The 22,518-nt window shown below is 38.1% G+C and overlaps 1 protein-coding gene across 2 annotated transcripts in view; it reads right to left on the reverse strand.

The window, feature by feature from the left end:
• Nucleotides 1–22,518, reverse strand: part of DPYD (dihydropyrimidine dehydrogenase) — a 646,680-nt gene that overhangs the window by 541,990 nt on the left and 82,172 nt on the right. Inside the window, exon 3 of one of the 2 annotated variants that reach the window (XM_087719293.1) lies at nt 15,388–15,470. The exons of the other annotated variant lie outside the window; for it this stretch is intronic. Coding sequence (XP_087575419.1) covers nt 15,388–15,470 — 83 coding nt within the window. The remainder of the gene's footprint in view (nt 1–15,387; nt 15,471–22,518) is intronic. 2 annotated transcript variants of the gene reach the window in all.

Consider the following 22,518-nt stretch of genomic DNA (forward strand, 5'->3'; position numbering starts at 1 on the left):
CCTCTCCCAAATCTGATTTTATCTTACATGCAACACAAAACACTGGCTTATCTTATAGACCTACTGTAAAAATAATTCAGAAGCAATCCACCTCAGCTACAACAGCACAAGCTGCAGCTTTTTAATAGGAAATGTTTGATTGAAAGCACCTCTACATCCTTTTAACAGATATCCCTAAACATTCAGACATTGTCAGGAGAAAAACAAGGCTGAAACATTCAGGAAACAAGGTATGTTTTGTACATATATGTCTGCATGAGCAAGGTAGTCTCCTAAATAGCAGATTTCACCTGCCATGTAAAATAAATGATCACATTGAGTAATATTTTGTTGATTGGGACTGTCTTTTTTTAATCAAAACAAGCCATGCTGTATTCTACCACATGGGGGGAATTTTTTTTATCCCCTTTGGGGGAGAGACCGCCTACTGCCAATTACCTCCTCTAGACCAATAAGATCCCATAGATTAGGCCTCCGAATTCCATCGGCCGGCCAATGTCGACTGGCAACTACCCGGAGGAGAGCCTTCTCGGTGGCTGCTCCGACCCTCTGGAACGAACTCCCCGTGGGGATTCGCACCCTCACCACCCTCCAGGCCTTCCGCATAGCCCTTAAAAGCTGGCTGTTCCAACAGGCCTGGGGCTAGAGATTTGTAACCCCACTCGAATGTTATGACTGTTGTGTTTTTAACGATGTATGGTTTTATGTTTGTAACTTGTCTGTCTTTCCCCTCACTCCAATTGTGAGCCGCCCTGAGTCCCCCCAGGGAAAAGGGCGGCATACAAATAAAGTATAAACTAAAAAAAAAAAAAACCTCCATCAGGTCTATTTTGGAACTTCCATTATACTTTTATGTAGTTATGTTATACAGTATTATGTTAAAGATTTAGTTCTCAGCAATTGTGCCACTGAAATGCAGAAGTATAGTGAGAGAAACTACAATCCAGTCACTACTGTAGAGATCATTTTCTGGACTATTCAGTTCTAATAGCTTCGGAGTTCATACTATGGAGAATATATGCCTTCTCCCAGCCAATCCATCCAAGGCTTACCACACTATTTGGGTTTGTTTTATACTCTATTACAAAATTCAAGCTTAGGGATATAAAAGCACTACTAGTCGCATCATGTTAGTGGAGGCATTTTATTCCTTTTTAATACTGAGCCCGCTTTTCTTTGATCTTTCACTATTCAGACTGCTAAAGCTGCATCTGGGCAGCATCAGAAACTCGGATTACACTATATGCTTTCCCCGTGCCAATGTGTTAGGAAGCAAGAGAAGCAATTGCTGCATTTGTTATCATAAAGATTCAGCGGCTTTGCCGGGGATTTTGCTGGTGAGTAAGAGCAACATCTCAATGTCAGTTGCAGCCCTAGTCATCAAAGCAATCCAAAGTGTTGAACATAACCCTCTGATCCACTATATCCAGGAATGAACAGGTTTTTTGTCATTTGGTGGTTCTGATCTTTATCTCTGACTGATCTGCCTTTTGTGATTGTTACCGGAAGGCATTGCCCTAAGACCTCAACAATGTTCAAATAATGTAATTCCCCCCGCCCCTCGGAATCAAACACAAACCTTTTTGAGAGAGCTTTAACATAATTTCATTTCTGTATGCCAGCCCCATTCAAAAGGATTTTTTTTTTCATCAGAGAAGAAAAATGCAGCGTGCTAATAGAGACTTCAGTTCTCAAGGAAAACCGGAGAGATTCCATTCAACTGTTTGATGGCATCTATGGGCACTTCTACGATTTTTTTTTCGTTTTCTCATCACTTACAAGCACTCCTTTGACTATTTACAATTATGGTTTATTTCTCCTAGATGAGCCCAGATACTTCAACTAACACAAGCTGGTGGTTCTGAAACATAAGGATAATGGATGAATTGTCAGGATTATTATTATCTCTGAAGTATTTCTCCTCTAGCATGTTTCTCTTTAAAAACCAGGGAAGGATTATGAGGAAGACCCGTGTTGTGCTTAGATTTTTACGACACAGTTCACTGTTTTCAAAGTATCCTATATTTGGGCAGTAACCCTATTGCCAATTCCTTTAAAAGAACTCTAGTTAAGCCCCCTGTTGAATAGATTATCTTTCAATCTCCCACAAATAAGAATGAGCTAGTCTCTAATCTTTTTTTTCTGTTTTTAAATGAATGTCTTAAAACAAATGCAATGCCAACTGACATTGGAATCTCAATACTTCTTTCCAATTTCTTATGAATGAGCCCCAATGATTTATACTGAATATAAACAAGGATTAAGGGACTGAACATCTGTGTGGGGTAAGGGCTACGGTACTAGACTAAGACTGGGGAGACCAACGTTTAAATCCATCCACAACACTGGAAACTCACTAATCACTATGTCTCAGCTCAACTGAGCCCAGACCCGAAGTAAATGGAAGAGGGAATGCCGTATCCTGGAGAAAATTATTCATCTAAAAAATAAATAAGCCTACAAGTACCTTGTCAGCCTTTAATCACTGAAATTGACCCCATAAGACTGGATAAGAGATCTCATCTGTTTCAGGAGAAACAGCAGCATTCAAGTGACCATAAATTCATATGATTCTCTTACCTAACTAACCTGTCATAGCTGGGCCTCTAATGGCTTCGTTCAGTAGGGCAGGCCATCCTGAAAAATAGCTCTGCTGGAGAACTAATTGGAGATGCAATGGAAGCACTAAATACACCTTTCTTGATAAATGCACTGCCACATAAAAGGTGCTTTTCTCTATTCTAGTTAGGTTTATAGAAATGGAACTTATGGGAAGCATCCTCTAAACCAGGCATGCCCAATCCGTGGGCCACGGGACACATGTGGCCCTAGAGAGCTATTAACGTGGTCCCATAAGAGTGTATAAAAATAAAAAAGCTTGTTATTTATGTACATTAACTATATTACATATTATATATGCAACCTAAAACAATTCCTCTTCGCTCAGCGAGGCCCAAGCAAGTCAAAGGCTTGGACATACATGTTCCAAATCAATGCAAGGCAAAACAATTGTCTTCTCCTGTTTCTATTATTATGAGTCATTTCAACTTCTCTAAGATCTCTAGAGCAGTGTTTCCCAACCTTGGCAACTTGAAGATGTCCGGACTTCAACTCCCAGAATTCCCCAGCCAGCATTCGCTGGCTGGGGAATTCTGGGAGTTGAAGTCCGGACATCTTCAAGTTGCCAAGGTTGGGAAACACTGCTCTAGAAGATATGAGATCAGAAAACTAAACAAGAGATTGACCAATTCACTTCTCATTCAGTAAGTCCATGTATCCTGATAGTAAAACTCTAACTCTTTAGCAGAATCTAAATTAGTATTATCAAATTTTACCCCTTTCACAACTGGATCCCTTACAATTAAGCTTTCCTGACACAAAACTAAAAGGCCAATATAATGTGGTGGTTAGAATTTAATTATTTCAAGGGTGATCCAAATTCAAATGTTTACCTAGCAATGACCTTTGAGGTACTTTTGGTCCTTCAACCTAACTTGTTTCACAAGGTTATTTGTAAGGACAAAATGGGAAAGCGAAGAACTACTTATATATCACTTGGAGCTCACTGAATGAAGATCTATATATAAACGAAATTAATCAATAAAGTCAGATTATGGCCTTCAGCTAAAACTCCATTTTTGAGCTTTGCAATTGATGCCATCAGACTGTTGCTCAGAGTTATAGTCTTCGCTCAGATGCCTGCTGAGTTTCCCAAGTTATGATCTCATCATATTCTTTTATCCTTACAGTCAGAGTATATTAGGAAATCTAGATACCAGTGTAACAGAGGCAAGCAATTTAGATTTGTTGTTTGCTCGAAAATACCATTTTCAATCAATAGTGCTTTGATATATTTTGAATTTTCCTACCAAATATATTCAAGCTTTACTGCCAAGAAGATTCTTTTAATTGCCTATTTTCCCTTTCCCCCTATTCTCTTTTTATCCTTGATATAAGACAATTCCAACCAGCCTTATGCTAAGAGCATGAAATCACAAGATCATCACAGTAACTCAATGTTACAAAGAAGTGTCATTCCTGTTGTGCTGTCCAATTACAAAATAGTAAAGCAGGGATAGTGCACAGCAATGCTGTTTTTTTCTATTTGTTTCAGTAAGTTTAGCACAGCAGGAAATGTGGCATTCTCCCTAGATAATGTGTCAAAACCGCAGTTAGAATTTAAGTGCAAATGGAAGTTATCTTAAAGCCTTCATATGTAGGCTAATAACCTCAGTTGCTTAAATGAGATAATTATACCTTACATAATATATTTTACTTCAAGGATTTGGTATCTTCATTTTAATAAAATAATAATCTGCTCCGAAGAAGAAAAAGTGAAAATGGGACCTCATATGTTAATACTGCACTGTAACACTTAACAGGCCTTTTACGTGCTCAGCATTATTTGCATATCATAAAAATATGGTCTACTTTATGTTCTCTTTTCAATACATTTCAGTTAAGAACAAGGTTGGTTCCCAAGGTTGGTTGAAAGGATTGAATGGTCAGGGGATGAAAATCCATCCGTATATGTCCCCTGCTGTCAGGATTCAGAAACACTATTATGACTTCCCTGTCAAGGAATATACACACACATGAAAAATATGAAATGAAATCAATGCAAATGGTATGCCAAGAACTTCCATAAGGCCCATTCAAAGAAATGAATGAAGTCACACTCACAGATCAGTTTTAAGCAGAATTAGGCTTTAAAAAAAATAAAACAAACTCAGAATTGCAAATGATGAAATAGGCCAAGTTTAGGAAGCAAAAAACCTTCTCTTCAAAATACATGTTAAAGCAGCTAAGAACTTTAAAATTCATCATTATTGAAAAGTCCTGGAATAGTTTGGACTCGCCCTTTTTGTATGAGCTTGTTAACTTATGGTCCACTGTTTCTTCGTGAAGACAACTGATACTGACAGAGGTGAATAGTCTGTATTAGTTTCCACCCTGCTACCAAGCAAGATTCATTTGCTAGATTTAGAAAAAGTACTAAACAACTTGGAATCAGGTCACCTAAAAAACTGTCTTAAATTTAAAACAGGCAAAGATACCATGATCTTACATTAGAAATAGTGGGGACTGTCACCATTCAACAGTATCACACAACCGTCTTTAGCACGTCTGATGATCCCAACATAGGTATGTTTTATTGTTATGTAAAAATGTAGTCACCATTCCTCTGATAAGTTAATTCTTCCTTGAGTTGTTTCGGCTTCATTGGATTTCATCCATGTTGTTCTTTGGGGAACAGTACAGAAAGAGGTTGTCATTTCCTTCTTCAGAGAGAAATTTTATTCACTACCCCATTTGAAAGCTAACAATTCTGAGATATTTGTGGTCCAATCTTTCCTAGCATTTTTAGGATCAACCAGGAATCAATTATATTTTATAAAGCTATGCACTCAGTTCCCAATTTAATAGGAAATATTAGAAGAAAGAAATTACTTTTTTCAACCTATCTTTCTTTCATGATTCTTAATTTGAAAAATGTATTGACCAAAATTGCAACATCTTCTATCTCAGGGGTGTCAAACTCGCAACCCACAGGCCAGATGTATCATGCACTATCCATGCCCACCCCTGGTTTAGCGAATGGGGAAAAAGTTGCAATACGTCACATGATGAAAATGTATCATCATGCATTTAATACTTCTGTTCTGTATGTTTACAATTACTTCATCCACTCAAATTTCTTGTAAAAGTGATTTACCTTTTGAAACAATATGAATCTACTGAAACAGAAGTTTCAGATTATTTTTTTAAAAAATTTAAGATTAAGATGCATCACAAAGCTTCTTCTTAACCCTTGGAGACATAGTGATGAGTTGTCAGCAGCTGCTTAAATTATCATCATGCACAAAGATATTTTAGGAGAAAATAATACAATATGTTTGAATAATGAAGTCTAATTTGAATAAAATATAATTGTGCCCTTTTTTAAAAAAAATAAAAGATATTACATAACAGTTTTGTATAGATAAATGTTCTACATTTCACATTTTGCAATAATAGATTTTTATGATTTAAATTTTCCCCCTAAGAAATATCACCCAGCATGAGCATTATTCATTTATCTCAGAATAATTGTACCAAAACAAACAGTATCAATAATTTATATAATCTACAATTCAAGAAACAGACATTTTAGAATACCGTAGAATGCAATTCGAAATAATGTTAATAACTTTTATAATATAGTAGTATCTAAATAATGTACATTAGGTATAATTTATAATTTATAAAATACTACGTATTCTTATCTTGTTTATTACTCAACAACATATACTACTCATTTTCAATTATAATACATATTTTTAATTAATATATAATAACAAATTCCTATTTTTGTTCAGGAAAACTAGCAGTGTAAAAATCAGCACATCAATTTAAGTTCATATCAACCTTGTTTGCTTATTTTCCAGGAAAAAAAATATTTTTAAATCAGACGGGTAAAAATTAAAATAGCAATTTAATTATATTTTATTCACGTATTTAATGGAAACCACTTCCACAACCTGATTTTTCAACCAATTACTATTAGTTAATCTGAACAAGAGAGTCAGTTTGTGTTGTGGCCCAGCAGGGGCTGTTGGAGCTGCCGCCAGACTCCGACAGCGAGGAGCCCTATGAGTCAACTCTGGAGGATTTGGAGGACCCTGGACAGGGTTCCGACTCCGAGCAGGGCGCAGAGAGGCTGGTTGGCCACCAGGAGGCACCTGAGCCTTGGACCAGTGGGGAGGAGTCAAGGGAGAATGAGCTGGAGGCCAGGAGTGAGTTGTTCCTGGATGCACGCCATCGAAGAGCTAATAGGCGTCAGGAACAGTTGCGCAGTTACAGGAGGTAATTGCACTCAGCTGGTGGTCATTAGGCTCCTATCCAGACTATAAAAAGGCTACTTGTGCACACGCTTCTCTTTGCAGAAGTCAACACAGAATCGAATGTCAGAGAACTTTGTATGAGCTTGGCAGACTGGATTGCTGCCAAGCTTTATCTGTGTTTATTGCTGCCCAAGCTTGTCTGTGCTGGGTTGCTACCAAAGACCTGTTTGTCTGTTCATTAAATGCTGTAATTTATCTCTGGCTCGGAGTGTGCTTTGGTGTGGAACGAGGGGGGTCAGAATGGTTTGGTATGGTAGTTTAGGCACCACGCAAAAAACCAGGAGACTGTGACCCAAAGGTATTTTTCAAAAGACAACTGGACTTCCTTGTTTTTTTTTTCCTGTTTCATTTCTCATTCAAGAAGCTTCTTAAGTTCTGTTCTTAGGCTTCTTGAAGAAGCAGCAAAATGGTTTCAAGGGAAAAAAAGTCCACTTTTCTTTTGAAAAGCACGGTTTCGACAACCATCAGCTGGGTGATTAAGAATCTCCATAAACAGGAGACTGTGAGTTCTAGCTCTGTCTAAGACACAAACCAGCTGGCTGACCTTAGGCCAATCACTCTCTCCCAGTTGTGGAAGAACGCAATGGCAATTCACAAATTTCTTGCATTTACAAAAATGCATGTTTGTAAAATGTACAAAAATCTTGCCAAGAAAACTATACAGCATAGGTGTCCAATATTTTGGCTTGCATGGGCCACACTGAGCAAAGAAGAATTATCTTGGGCCACGTGTTAAATATATAACATAGTTATGGTACACAAATCACATAAACATTTTGAAAATTATGATTTTGTGGGGCCGCATTACTAACACTTCAGGGCCAAATGTGCTCCTTGGACTCAGGGTTAGACACAACTGCTCTAGATACTAGTCCAAATACTGTATTTTTCGGAGTATAAGACGCACTGGAGGATAAGATGCACCAAGGTTTTGAAGAGGCAACTAAAAAAAAGTTTTTGCACTCTGCAACCTCCCCAAATGGCCCATTTTTTAATGAAAATGGGACCTTTTTTCCAACAAAAAAGGCATGAATAACCTTTAGGGAGCTTGCAGAGTGCTCCTCGGGGGGCGGACGGGCAAAAATGAGCAAAAAAGGCCTGTTTTTCATGAAAACAGGCCCATTTTTCATAAAAAAGGGGCATAGATAGTCTTTGAAAAGCTTATAGAGTGCTTCTGGGGACGGGGGTGGGGTTAAATATGCACAGCCATAAGGGGGCTGAAGGGGGCAGGGTTTGGGGAGGTAAAAATGCTGTATTCAGTGTATAAGACACACCCAGATTTTCAGCCTCTTTTTTGAGGGGAAAAAGGTGTGTCTTATACTCTGAAAAATACGGTAGTTGTTGCCAGAAGTCAGAACAGAGACACAAACACAAAGGAGTGAGTGAATGAGTGTGTGTGAGAAGGGGGGGGGGAGAAGAGAGACTAACAACATTGGATTGTTAATTTCAGTAGGGATTAGTACAACAAATTTCTTACAATCTTTTTGAATTTTTTTCCAGTTGTCAGATGATAAGCAAGCAGAACTTCAGTGGGCAACATCAAGTATCACACAGCACAGCAGAAACATAGTTCATGGTTCTTAAATCACAGAAAATTATAATAGCAATAGCAATAGCAGTTAGACTTATATACCGCTTCATAGGGCTTTCAGCCCTCTCTAAGCGGTTTACAGAGTCAGCATATCGCCCCCCACAGTCTGGGTCCTCATTTCACCCACCTCGGAAGGATGGAAGGCTGAGTCAACCTTGAGCCGGTGAGATTTGAACCGCTGAACTGCTGATCTAGCAGTCAGCTGAAGTGGCCTGCAGTACTGCACTCTACCCACTGCGCCACCTCAGCTCAATTGATTTCTAGAGTTCAATCCAGAAAGCTAAAATATTTTAATCCTTTGTAGGGTAATATTCTTGTACTGTAAAATAAAAATAATAATAATAAAAAAAATAACACCAGCCATACATTCTATCAATATATGGTGGTTTTCACATGCTAGAGCTGAGCACTGATTCAAGATTTCTTATTTTGGGCAAACACTAGAGATCTTCATGACGAAACCATTGCTTGTATCTTAATGAAATATAGTCCCTGCAGTTTTCTTGGCAAGGTTTTTCAGTAGTGCCTCCATCCTAGGGGTGAGAAAGTGACTGGCCCAAGGTCACCAAGCTGACTTTGTGCTTATGGCAGGATTAGAACTATGGACTCCTGGTTTCTAACCTGATTCTAACCCTAACCCTTAACCACTACAAGAAACTGGCTCTCACTGTAAAGTACGTATATTTTAATAACAAAGGGCAGAAGTTGGAACTGCTATTCAAGGAAGGCAATGGTAAAACAGAACTTCAACATTATAGTTGGTAGAAGCATCATTTCTAATGAAAATTCTGGTCCAAAAAAGGGCCACATTACCCTACTCAGGGCAACCACTCAGATTAGTATTCAGCTGAAAAATCTAGTTCCTTAAAGACCAACTTTCTGTTCTGAAGAACACTCTATTGGCTTCTGAGCTGACAGGCAACTAAACAGGGTCAGCGGCAGAGAAAGTACTCAAGCAGAGCTCAGCAGAAGGCATCCAAGCATGTGAGATTTAAATAAAGGAGATTTATGGTCAAATTCCCGAACATCCATGAAATTCACTGAATATAACCCTTAGGAAGACAGCCCTCATTTCACTTGGTTTACAATGTTGTTCTGAAAATGAGAAGAAAGATGTGTGATAAATAAATTGTGCCCAGTTTCCCCTCCCTCAAGAAACACATAAATTCAGTCATACCAGATGTTTTTAAAGATTGCTATAAACCTATACAATAAAAACTGTTTTGGCATTCATCTTAATATATGTGGAAACACATTTTAACATGGAATCACTATTGGCTGGACCATAATTAAAAAAAAAAACAACAGCAAATGTATAGCTTGTGATGGATCAAGTTGTATAGGATGCTAACCTATGCCTGCCTTGTGATCAATGTTCAATGAAGTTGAGAAGGGATTTATGAAAACTATTATCTATTATTTGGTGTTAAATGCAGGTCTTTCTCAAAGGGGTCTCTTTCTAAAGAATGCTTGAAGATGTAAAAGATCCGTGATAGCGAACCTGTGGCACGCATGCCACAGGTGGCACGCGGAGTCATATCTGAGGACATGAGAGGCGTTGCCCTATATCAGCTGATTTCTGGCCTTCCAGAGGCCATTTTCGCCCTCTCCAGGCTTCAGGAAAACCTGCGGAGCCGGTGGATGGTGAAAAACGGGCCCAACAGGCCTACTGGAAGTTAGGAAATGAACTTCCGGTAGGCATGTTGGGCTGTTTTCACCATTATTTAAAGCCCTTTATGGCATAGGGCCTGGATATTTCAAAGATCACTTTTACATAAAACCCAATGTGCAAAATGGTCCTTTCTGAGTTGATTTAGATTTAGATTTATTTTATTTGTATGCCGCCCTTCTCCGGGAGGGACTCAGAGCAGCGAACAACTCAAAGGGGGGAACGGGAAACATAGAACACAATACACGTAATTAAAATAGCCAAGAATCACACACCACACAGGTCAAGAGGGGAGGGGAACTCATCAACCCCAGGCCGGCCGGCAAAACCAGGTTTTGACGGCTTTTCGGAAGGCCTGGAGAGAGGTGAGGGTCCGAATCTCTGCGGGGAGTTCGTTCCAGAGGGCCGGAGCTGCCACAGAGAAGGCCCTCCCCCGGGTAGTAGCCAGGTGGCATTGGTTATTTGATCCACCCCCACTTGGTTTAACCCAATGTTTCAAAAATAATAAAATAAAATTCATTTGAAAATATAGCTGATTTAGTATGGCAAAAATAAAGTTTTAAATTGTTATAATTTTGGCATCTTTCGGATATGGTGGACTAACTGTCTTGTGAGTAACAGAAACAGTACTCCGGAACTTTTGGAAAGCACCTTATTGGAAGACTCTGCTTTAAGGATTATTGTTTTAATTAACAGCTTTATCCATATAGCTTATTTTCCTTTAATTGTTTCTAGTTCAGCAGAACGGAAGCTTCAGGCATGAATTCTTCTATAATAGAAATAATCCATTTTATTTGTGGTGGAGGAAGGCATTTATGTATTACATTTAGGTAACTGTGTTTTTCTTTTCTTTCTCTTATGTGAAACACTACTGTTTTTCTATTTTTTTTAAAAAAAGGAAATGACCAATTAATTTCTTCTATAAGTTACACAAAAATATTAAAGTCAATTCATCATACTTATGACCCAGGAAGCAAAGGGAATGGCAGAACCGGAAAGAAGGATTAATTAATATTGCTGGAGATTTTTCATTAATAGAATTTACTAATGAAAAATGTCTGTCAAAGATTTACAAAATGAAAAAAAGACACTCGGGACTTATAAAGTGCTTATGAAGCACTGATAAAAACAAATATTTATAAGTATAAACACATTATGTTAGTTTTATTTCCACCGATGAACATTCAAATCCTAGTATGGAAACAATATTTAATGTGGTTTAGAGAAAGGACTTTAAGGGCTTGAAAATAACTTACTAGTCAAGTGTAATATAAAAAGTATAAAGTTCAAAAACAAAAATGAACAGCCCAATGCTCTATAGGTTTGCTTGGAAAATTACCCTTAGGACTGCAGTCTAAAAAGAAAAAGAACAAATAGCAAATACTTCATCTTTTATGCAGGAAAATATTTCAACCATAGGTTCTTGGTGCTCTCTGAGCTTGGTTATTGCATCTTGTTACCTAGTTTCGGTAATGAAACGTCTGTAAGAAAACAACTAAGCTTAGAAAGCACCAAGGACCCCTCATTTCAATCCTAAACTACAAATATTCTCCCTTTAAAGATTTTGACTTTAAGATTTTCAATCCCGAGCTACAAATATTCTCCCTTTTAAGATTTTCTAAGCGGTCTGCAGGAAAATACATTTTATAGTTTTTTTTCCAGCATTTTGTCCACATCAGAATAAATCTTCCAATTTCATTGCTAAATTCAGCAATATCAATGGCAACAATTATTATAAAACAAGCCAGCTAGTTTTACTAGCAACACAAAATGGCAATTCTGCAAAATATATGAAGCACAGTAGCAAAATACAGAAATGTGGATGGAACATGCAATTATGACAGATCATGCAGAAAAATGCCAAGGTAAAATAAATTTTAAAACCCATTGTTAATATTATTGAGTTCCCATGTTTGCAGGAGTCCCAGTTAAGACTTTCTTTTATTTAGACCAATGCAATTGTTATACACATTGTCTGCAAGTTGAGGCACACTTCAATGGGCATTTTGACAGAATGTGGTAGTTTATAACCGGCAGTTCTGGCCATGTATAATATGTAACCTTAGGTCAGTTAAAATTAAACAATTTTGGTTTATTTGAGACAGGTGATTGAAGGAATGTTCAGGGGAAATCATATCTCTCTGCACTCCCATAATCCCCCCTTCGCTATAGTATTCTCTAAGGAGAAAAGCTTGCTCTCCAATTTATCTCTGTAGCTCACAAAGTAAATTAAAATTCCCAACTGGAAAAAAAAACTTGAAGAAATTACAGATGAACTCTCAGACAATATAAAATACAGCAGCACCTAAGCCTATAGAATCTTATAAGCCCTATAAAAGTTGGGAAAAAAACAACTTGACATAAACATTCTTTGTCACCAGTGGATAAAAGAGATGATTTCATCAAATATCAATCTTGCAATCAAGCTCAAAACAAGACTTTCATGAGCTTCTTGATTTATACTTTAAATATACTTAAGTCAGTGCTATTACTTTTTAAAACCCTAGAGACAGCTACCACTGTGGAATACGTTGACTATGAATTATTAGTCAACTGAAAACTGCCTTGTTCTCCACCTAAAAGCTACATTGACTGTTTTGTCTTTGTTTTTAAACAGTAGATTAGCAAACAAAGCATACATTCTAGCATGCTGCTATATTAGTGGCCCAAATAAAGGCTGTATAAGTGCAATTAATGTGAAATAAATATTGCAAGTCAACTAATAATGCGTTGAGCGTTTTAATGCTTTAGAACTTCTGTTATCGGTATTGCATCCCGGTAGAGTTTATAAATTGTCAATATATGAAGGGGACTCACTAGGATATAACCACCAGTGCCTCCAGTTAGAGTTGGGCAAAATTCTTGGACTGTAGTACAATCGAAGCATTTTAAATCATTAATCTCTATTTAGGTAAAATTATACCAAAGATATTTCTTAGTTGAGTCTGACTGAAAAATATTAAGAGCAAGATAATGGGGAAAAACTTAGAAAATGTATTATGTTGTGAACTTAAGACCTGCCACAATTATTATATGACATTTTATAGTTTTTAAACAAATAGATGACTTTGGGACCGAAGATGTTATGAAGAAAATGTTATATTTAAACTCTTCCCTTAAACTGCTTAAAGCACAGGATCCTTTTGTTTTCAAATGCATTGTTGTAGAGAACCAGAGCAATGAAACACTCAGATCAAAATATTAATATTTCTTTTTATGGTCCACGGCAATTAAAATATTTGCTTTCTTAACAGAAAAAAAATTGGTAGTTTCATGAATAATTTCTGTGCGTGTACTTTTATCCTTTGTTATTCCCCCAGTCTTCAAAAAATGAATTGCCAGATTATAACTGCAGCGCAAGTTTATTTGCTGTGGATGATCATATATTCTGAAATGCACATTCCCCTCTTTGTGAGAATAACCAATGTAGCTGTCAGAAATCTTGCAGCCTGTTTTTTCCCCCATTACTGATTATTTTGTACAAGACATTGATCATTAAGCAATTCAATGTTTCTCTTTCCACGAGACAATAAAATATAAAGGAAGTTCTAAAATAATTACCATATTAATGTCAGAAATTAAACTTGGTTGCACTTTTAAAACTGAATAAAAAGTTTTCTACTTTTTAATTTTCCACTGAAGAAAACAAAATTGTATTTATAAGCAGCTATGAAGTTGTGTTTCAACCATTCTTATCTGAACTTACTTCATTTTTCTGTTAATACTAGTTAGTAAAAATAGGTGCCAAACAATTATACCATAAATGTTTTATCTTATAAAAGCTGTTTTTTTTATTACTAGGTTCTCTTGTGATTTTTATACTCATTTGATGCTCAACGAGAATTAATCATTACATTCCAAATTTGCAAATTAGCTTCAAAGTAAACAAACACTTCCCAAATATAATTCAGGAATTTCCAAAACACAGCAAATTAAATGCTCAGAAATGCTAGGAAACATGTTTGGAGATCTCCAAATTATGTTTCAGGTTCTTCCCATAGCCAAAATATCTTGATTCAGAATATGGAGATCTGATCTTATTCATTTATTTCATTATCAGTCCCTGCTTTTCTCCTAAGCTTAAGTGTAGTTCTGATACAGTTTGCTGAATTTAATATGACATCAAACATTTTTAATATTTGGGGAGAAAAAGACTTGAATGGTTTCTAAGAGATGTCATATTTTCAAAACTTCTCACAAAGGCCTGCTGTAAATCTATTCTCAAGTCAGGGTTAAAAGAAGGCCCATTGCTTCTATACCTGATTCTATCCACCCCAATCATTCAAACTAAACAAAAGCACTATATTAAGAAGAAGCAACAGATATTTTAATAGTGGGATGTTAGGAAAAACTTTACAATGATTAAGTACACTACAGTATTACTACTGAATCAGTTACACAGGCAGCTGGAATTATTTTAAAATGAGTGCAGCTAATTCTACCAGAATAACATCAATGCAAAATATTCCCAGCATAGGTTTAATTTTTTTCTCTTAAACTTGAAACATTTTTTTCCTGTTTCTTAAAATAGGAAATATACAATCATCCCTTGGATTGCAAAAACAGAAAGAATCCAATGATTGCAAATATTTGCACCAATAAATATGCTGAACATCTGTGCAGGACTGTAGCAAGACTGCAATTGTACCACCTATTCCTGGGCACGAGGGATTTGAGTGAATAAATAGAACTGTGAGACGCCATGGGTTCCTAAAGTTGAAAACGAACACACACATACACACACACACACACCCATTTTCTAGGAGGAGGTCATTCATTTTAACATACAGTGGTATAATCCCATTAAAGACTAATAGAAAAAGAAATTATACAGGCTGCTATTTGGTGAGAATTAAATACAAATTAAGAGCAAACGCTGCCTGCGTTTTATTTTATTTTTTTAAAGAACCGCTGTACAATTTCCTTAATACTTGCACAATTTAGATGAACAATTTTCTTCCATTCACACAGTTTATTCTAAATATAAAACAAGACGCCCCCCCCCCCTTAAGCATTTTTCGTAACAAATTAAACATTTACGTTTTTTAGTGTGTAGGGAGGCTTAGCGTTCACGCAGCTTCAAAACCGAAGTACAGCCTCAAGGGAAGCCTCTCCTCTGACAAATTAATACCTTAGAGAATAGGCCTGAATGGTGGCAATGAACTCATTTGTTCCCACAGTAATGAAGAATGACTCTTTCTTTTACCACATCTGTGACTGTTGCTATGGTGACCCAGACTTACCTCATTGCTTCTCGAAGGGCTCCACGCTCACCCACAGTCGTGTGCTTGATGTCATCAAAATTATTTTCCAGTTTCTCACACTTCTGCAACAATAACAGCAATAATAATAACGTAAAGCAACATAATGCAAACAGAAGACTCTGCGTAAAAAAGTAGCGTTTCCCAATCCAAAAAAGAAAAGCGTTGGGCAAATCCCCCCATTCTAGTGGGCTAAATTGCCTGCATTCATTCTCAGTGCAAACATAGCTGATTATATTGATTACATATTCACACAAATTACTCATTTTTGCTTTTAATTGCATAGCAGTAATTAAAAATGACACTGTGAACTCGGCAACAAAGTACAGGTGAAATTTGTATGGTTGCCATGACAACCCTCTATCAACATTTTATAAGGGGGGGGGGCTGAATAAAAATTTATTCCTAATGTGTGTACATGTTTTTCTATATGTAAAACAGCGAAGGAAACACCATCCAATAGTTCTGCTAAACTACATATATGTGCTATATGGAGAAGAAATATAATCAGCCATGCTTTAACATTATAGGAAAATGTTATACACAGATTACAGAATCCAAAATTTCTTATAGTACATATGAAAGTCCAAGCTTCATCAAACACAAACATCAACAAACTGTAGAAAACTGTAGGGGAAAAAAAGAGAAAATATGTTTCAATAATGGCTGCAATCCTAAGAGGATCAAATTAGTCCACTTTGCCTAGGACAGATGTGCTCAGAATATTTTCACGCTAGATCTTTGTGGCAAACCCACCAAAATTTTGCTTCATCTCCCTTGATTGTTAGGTTTTATTATAGCTTGAGTTAGAATTTAATGCAGTGGTGGGTTCCTACTAATTTGGACCAGTTCAGCCGAACCAGTAGCAATAGCAATAGCAGTTAGACTTATATACCGCTTCATAGGGCTTTCATCCCTCTCTAAGCGGTTTACAGAGTCAGCATATTGCCCCCCACAGTCTGGGTCCTCATTTTACCCACCTCGGAAGGATGGAAGGCTGAGTCAACCTTGAGCCGGTGAGATTTGAACCGCCGAACTGCAGACTAGCAGTCAGCTGAAGTGGCCTGCAGTACAGCACTCTAACCACTGCTCCACCTCGGCTCTTTTGGTAGTGGTTTGGCAACCTGGGTTGCTGGAACCGACAGCGACCCAGGCCTGCCACACCACCCAACCGGTTCTCGGGCCAGCGCCATAGTGGCCACCATCTTGTTTCTGTCTTCTGCGCATGCACAGAACGATTTTAATTGCACTGTGCATGCGTGTGCAGCATGCATCAAGTGTGCACATGCACAGCGCACCCAAGAGCAAAGCAGCAGTAGTGCGTGCCAGACCCTACCCCTGAGTTATAGTTAACATTTCAAATGTATTAAAGCCCTACAAGGGCGCCACAAATTATTATCTCTAAATGGGCTGCTGAAAGTAATAAAGTATTTACTAGTTGAGCCTTATTTGCAAGATTAATCTGAGTGATAGCAGCAATATCTCGGTCATCTAATGGGTTTGGAATTATTGTCATATCACAGCTGAAGACCTGTAGGGAGGTTCGACATATCTGCCACACAACCAACATTAAGATCCACTAGTTGTTCTCAGGGGCACAAGTTGTGAGAAACCTCTGTGGTGGCTGATACAGCATTTTTCCCAAGCAAATACAATTAATTCCAAACCACAACAGTTACAGAACTGCACCATGAAATCACCTACTCTAGACTCTTTCCTTCATCCCCAAACCAAAATGCAAGTACAGCCTGATCTTCTGTTAATAAACAAAACAGCAGAAATTTAAGGAGCCAAATTTAAGATGATTTTTTCCCCCAACGATCTCCCTGGTGCTTTAAAAAAAAAAAAACCAAATTCTAATAAATCCCCTTTTTTCACTATGATTCCTGCTCTGATTTCTAATTTGGTATTCTGTAGCTTCATCCTCTCTATTTTCTTGATCTTTTCCTTTCTCGCCAAGTGCTTCTTAAGAAAGATAAAAGGTGCATTTCGGGATTCCTTTTGATTGAGTTAGTTATGGACTCCAATCATCCGCAAGATATGATAAATTGTTAGTGGAGAAATGACCTGAGACTGTTCACAATGAAGCAATTCTGTAGTTGTGTTGTTTGAATTTAACACTTTAATACACCTCTTCAAAGAAGCCTTATTCACCCAGAGCAGCTAGGAGATTTCTGCAGTCTCTCCAGAACCAGACCAATCTTATCATTTTCTTTCTGAACAGGAACTGTTGTCAGCGTTCCAAATACCATGCAGAATTAAATCAGAATCAAAGGCAAAACTATGCTTAAAGTTCCAATTTAATAAGACAGGCATGTTGGCATCGTGCTGTGGGATTCCAACTCTGGAAGTTACATCGGAATCCCACCCAGTTAAAAGTTCATGATCTTGTCCCCACACCCACAGTCCATCACATGGTCCAATCTTCTTCTTCCACGCTGGCATCCGGGCCCAGCTTCTTCCGGTCAGGTGTACTGGTGAGGAGACAAAGGATGACCTTGCTTCTAGTAAAGAATGAAAAACAATACATTCTGCAATCCTACTCCTTCTATTCCCCCCCTCCCATTGACTATACTTAAAGAAACAGCATAATGAAATAAGAGAAAGTGTGGCAGGCCAAAATTCTAAAAGGAATATAAATGCAGGCCTGACAACTGTCTTGAGTGAGTTCAGAAAAATTCCCTCTTCACTTCCCCTGGAAAGAGCCATAAATACAAAAGAACCAGTGGTGGGATTCAATTTTTTTTTTACTACTGGTTCTGTGGGTGTGGCTTGGTGGGCATGGTATGGTTTGGTGAGCGTGGCAGGGGAAGGATATTGCAAAATCCATATTCCCCACCCGCACGTTCCAATGTGGGCGGGGCCAGCCTATTTGCCGTTTCTCCAAACTACTCAAAATTTCTGCTACCAGTTGTCCAGAACCTGTCAGAAATGGATGGGGAAAAAAACTGACTCAAGTGTATTCCACCCCATGAAGAGACACCAGTGAAACAGAGCCCCCCCCCATATAACTGCATCTACCTAGGATTTAAGTTTATGACAGTTTAAGCCTGTTGTCCCACATTAAGACCCTCATAGCCTCCAGGAGGACATCAGGCACATCACCAATCAGGCCTTGTTAGACCTCTTTCAGTGGCTTCATGACAATGCTAAATAGTGGGGAGGACCAAACTTGTAACACCTTCAAGGAGCAACCACTGGTCCAACCTGTCCTCTCCCAGCACTACTAATAGGAACCCCCCTGCAATGGATGACGTAGCATCACTTAACACCTATTGGTGGTACATTAGAATATCATGATTGACTGTATCGAAAGTTTTAAAGAGATGTAAAGGAACAAGGGTGGGTGAACCACCCTCATCTAAATACTTATAAAGATAATCTACCATAGCAAGCAAAAGGGAAAAGTTGGAGATCAAGTAATAATTTCTAATCTCTCTCAAGCCAGGAAGGTCCTCTTAAGGAGAAGGCACACTGTAGCCTCCTTCAAGGCTAGTAGTAGTGTTCCTTCTCATAATTGAGGCATTATTGATCTCCCAGGTCAAGCAAACTACTACAATGCAAGGTAAGAACTGTTATGTTATTTTTTTTGGGGGGGGGGGAGAAAACAGAATGTTATGCAAAGCCGAGAAAAGGAGGAGGATATTATTAACCCAAAGGAATTAAAGGGATGAGATAAGAAAAAGAAAACTAATTAAAACTCATTTATACCAACACGCCACTGAACATCTTGATACCTTCCAATCCTTGGAAATTATTCTTTAATCACATCCATGGCTTGCTTCATTTTTTCCCCCCTTTAAAGGTCTATACTCTTTTTCAGAATCTTATCAATTTATTTCTTCTTATATTCCATTCACTCTTCAGTCATATATATTCATTCCAAAAGTTAATCTTTATTCAATCTCACTAAATGACCAGCACAGCTCTGTGAACTTTTTTTTCATATTGCTTACTCGCTTTTTTATTTAGGCCACAGTCATTTGGTAACGGGAGTTACAGAGAAATGTTGTTTTATTACAAAAGAAAGAATACTTACTGCTTTCTAATTTACAATCAACATTTCTACCCCTGCTCTACTATTTTTAGAGGCTTAATCTTCCAAACTGTTCTATGTTCCTCATTTACTTCAAGTCTCCAATCTAGTTCTATTTTACTATGCTTAACTACTTCCCATTCTTACCTCCCTACTTATTTTCTGTAACAGTCCAACAGTCTCACATTTCTAATCTCCAATCTCTATACAATTTTGTATTTTAAATTTTAGCTGTACCCTAGTCCCCAATTTTTGATACTATCAACAACGACTCCTGCCTGCCTCTACTGTTGTCAGCTTTTTAATCTGAGTTCAACCATCCCGTTGTGGCTTTTGCCACATTTGCTTCTGGTTCCACCTCTATTAGCATTTCCAGGTTTAGCTTCCTGGCATGAGGTCTCCTCTTTGGCCTGCTCCAGTTTGACCCTTTCTGATCTACTCTTGCTTGACACTTTAGAAGCCACACTCACGCTCGGTCCTTTTCTGTCACAGCTGTTTTGCAGACTAGAGGGTGAGCTGCCTTCTGTCTCCTTAATGGGGTGATGACTGGGGTGATGAAGGCATGTCTAGATGTTGATTGTTGTAATTCAGACTCCTTGTCTGGTAATTACTTAGCATTCCCAAAGTGGAAGAGACTAATCATTTTCTCTCCCTTCCTTACACTTTTGGCTTAGACCTCTTTCTGGGACACAGAACAGAACAGAACACAACAGAACAGAACAGAATAGAATTCTTGGTTGACCAAGTGTGATGGGACACACAAGGAATTTGTCTTTGGTGCATATGCTCTCAGTGTGCATAAAAAGACAAGATACCTTCGTCAAGAATCGTAAGGTACAACACTTAATGATAGTCATAGGGTACAAATAAGCAATCAGGAAACAATATCAATATCAATATAAAACATAAAGATACAAACCACAAAGTTACAGTCATGCAGTCATAAGCGGGAGGAGATGGGTGATAGGAACGATGAGAAAACTAATAGTGATAGTAATGCAGCCTTAGTGAATGGTTTGAAAGTGGTGAGGAAATTATTTGTTTACCAGAGTGATGGTGTTTGGGAAAAAAACTATTCCTGTCTCTAGTTTTCTTGGTGGGCAATGCTTTACAGAGTCGTTTTGAGGGTAGGTGTTGAATATGTTTGAGGGAAAGACGCAGGAGCCATGGAATCAGAGAGTAAGATGTTTATTGCGAGATGACTGCGATTCAAAACGTCCCTGCAACTGTCAGGGTATTTATACTCGAGCCCAAAGCAACTGTCAAATGACCAGCCAATCAGAGAGCTGGTAACAGGGAACATTTGCATATATAACACTCCTTCCCCCCAGTTATTTGCATACTCAACACTCCTCTAACATTTGCATATATAACAGTAGGAGTTGAAACAATTTATGTCCAGGATGTGAGTGGTCTATAAATATTTTCACGGCCCTCTTTTTGACTCATGCAGTGTACAGGTCCTCAATGGAAGGCAGGTTGGTAGTAATTGTTTTTTTCTGAGGTTCTAATTATCCTCCGAAGTCTGTGTCTGTCTTGTTGGGTTGCAGAACCAAACCAGACAGTTATAGGGGTGCAGATGACAGACTCAAAAATTCCTCGGTAGAACTGAATCAGCAGCTCTTTGGACAGTTTGGGTTTCCTGAGTTGGGAACCATTCTTGGTTGTGCTTTTTTGATGACGATTTTTGATGTTAAGTGTCCATTTTAGGTTTAGAAGCTCAGAGGTTCTGGTACCCTGACACTTCCAAAGTATTCATACAAAGTATTCAAATTTAGGAAATATCTGACTGGGCTTCTGCCATCATTAAGATCTCCCCCCATCAAAGCTTCTTTCTTATATTTGCCCAAACTTTCCTCTTCTCCACTTTTTTTTAAACAATAGCACAGGCCTCCACCCTGATTGCTGCAGGTTCTTTTTTCTACATGCCTGCCTTCCAGGTCATTTCTCTAGTTTATTTTTTCCACCTGGTCCTGTTGCTCCTGTTGAACCAAGCCCTCCTACATGGTATCTGACTCCTTCCTGTTTTTTCAAGGAGACAGCTGCAAAAAAATTGTAAGGGTGAGATCTGTCAGTCTATTCCAGTCTATGTTCATAGACTGGAATAGACATGGTAACAGGTCAGCCAATGGGGACTGTTTGGATACTGAAACATAATATTTGTTTGTATGGGGCCATAAGAGACAGTTTTGGAGTCTGACCATGGCCTAGACTTGCTGAACTGTATATAAAAGTTGATTTGGCCTCTGTAACTTATCAACCTCTGTACAATATTAGCCTCTGTATCTCTCTACTCTATAATGAGTTGCTTCTATGAATATTGCTTCGGTGTTTTTGATATTGTATGCTGAATTCTGCTGTATGGTATTGTACATAAAGAAGTTTCTTATATGTAATTGAATCCTGTATGAAGTTCGTTTACTTGTGTCCTTGCTGGATGTGCTGCTGTAACAAAAACTCTAACAAGACCTTTGTTAGCCATCTTGAAAAAAAGAGAGATAGCAAAAGCATGATCAGTTTCACCTCTATAGTTCTCTATTCTTCAACACTTATGCATAGGTCAAATGAGAATACAGGTAGTCCTCGACTTACAACAGTTCATTTAGTGACTGTTCAAAGTTACAATGGCACTGGAAAAAGTGACTTATGAACATTTTTCACACTAATGACCTGTTCTGACCCCCCCCCCTTCCTCGCTCGTTCACAGACGACAGTCAGACAGACTTAAAAGGAAATAACTTTATCAGTCCTGGGTCACGCTGGCTGCGAGCCCAAAAATAAACATAAATAAAGTCTCTGGCAAAAAGGTTACGCAGCAGAATACAAAAACAAACAGCTCTTACAGCAAAACCAGGTTTACAGACAGAAAGCAAATCACTTCTCCAAGTGTTTCTTTGAATCAGGGCTACAGAACGCAAATCACTTATCCAAGTGCCTCTCACAAACAAACCACGACCGATGAACCACGAACCACGAACGAACGATGAACGTTGACTTCTGCAACCAGGGCCTGTCACCATCCGTCCTTTTATCTCCAGAAGATGACACTAACGAGCCCCAGCTGCATTGTTATTCCT

The sequence above is a fragment of the Thamnophis sirtalis genome, unplaced genomic scaffold, assembly GCF_051295495.1.
Source record: "Thamnophis sirtalis isolate CommonGarterSnake01/CBP01778 unplaced genomic scaffold, rThaSir2_p1.2 scaffold_7, whole genome shotgun sequence".
Taxonomy (NCBI): domain Eukaryota; kingdom Metazoa; phylum Chordata; class Lepidosauria; order Squamata; family Natricidae; genus Thamnophis; species Thamnophis sirtalis.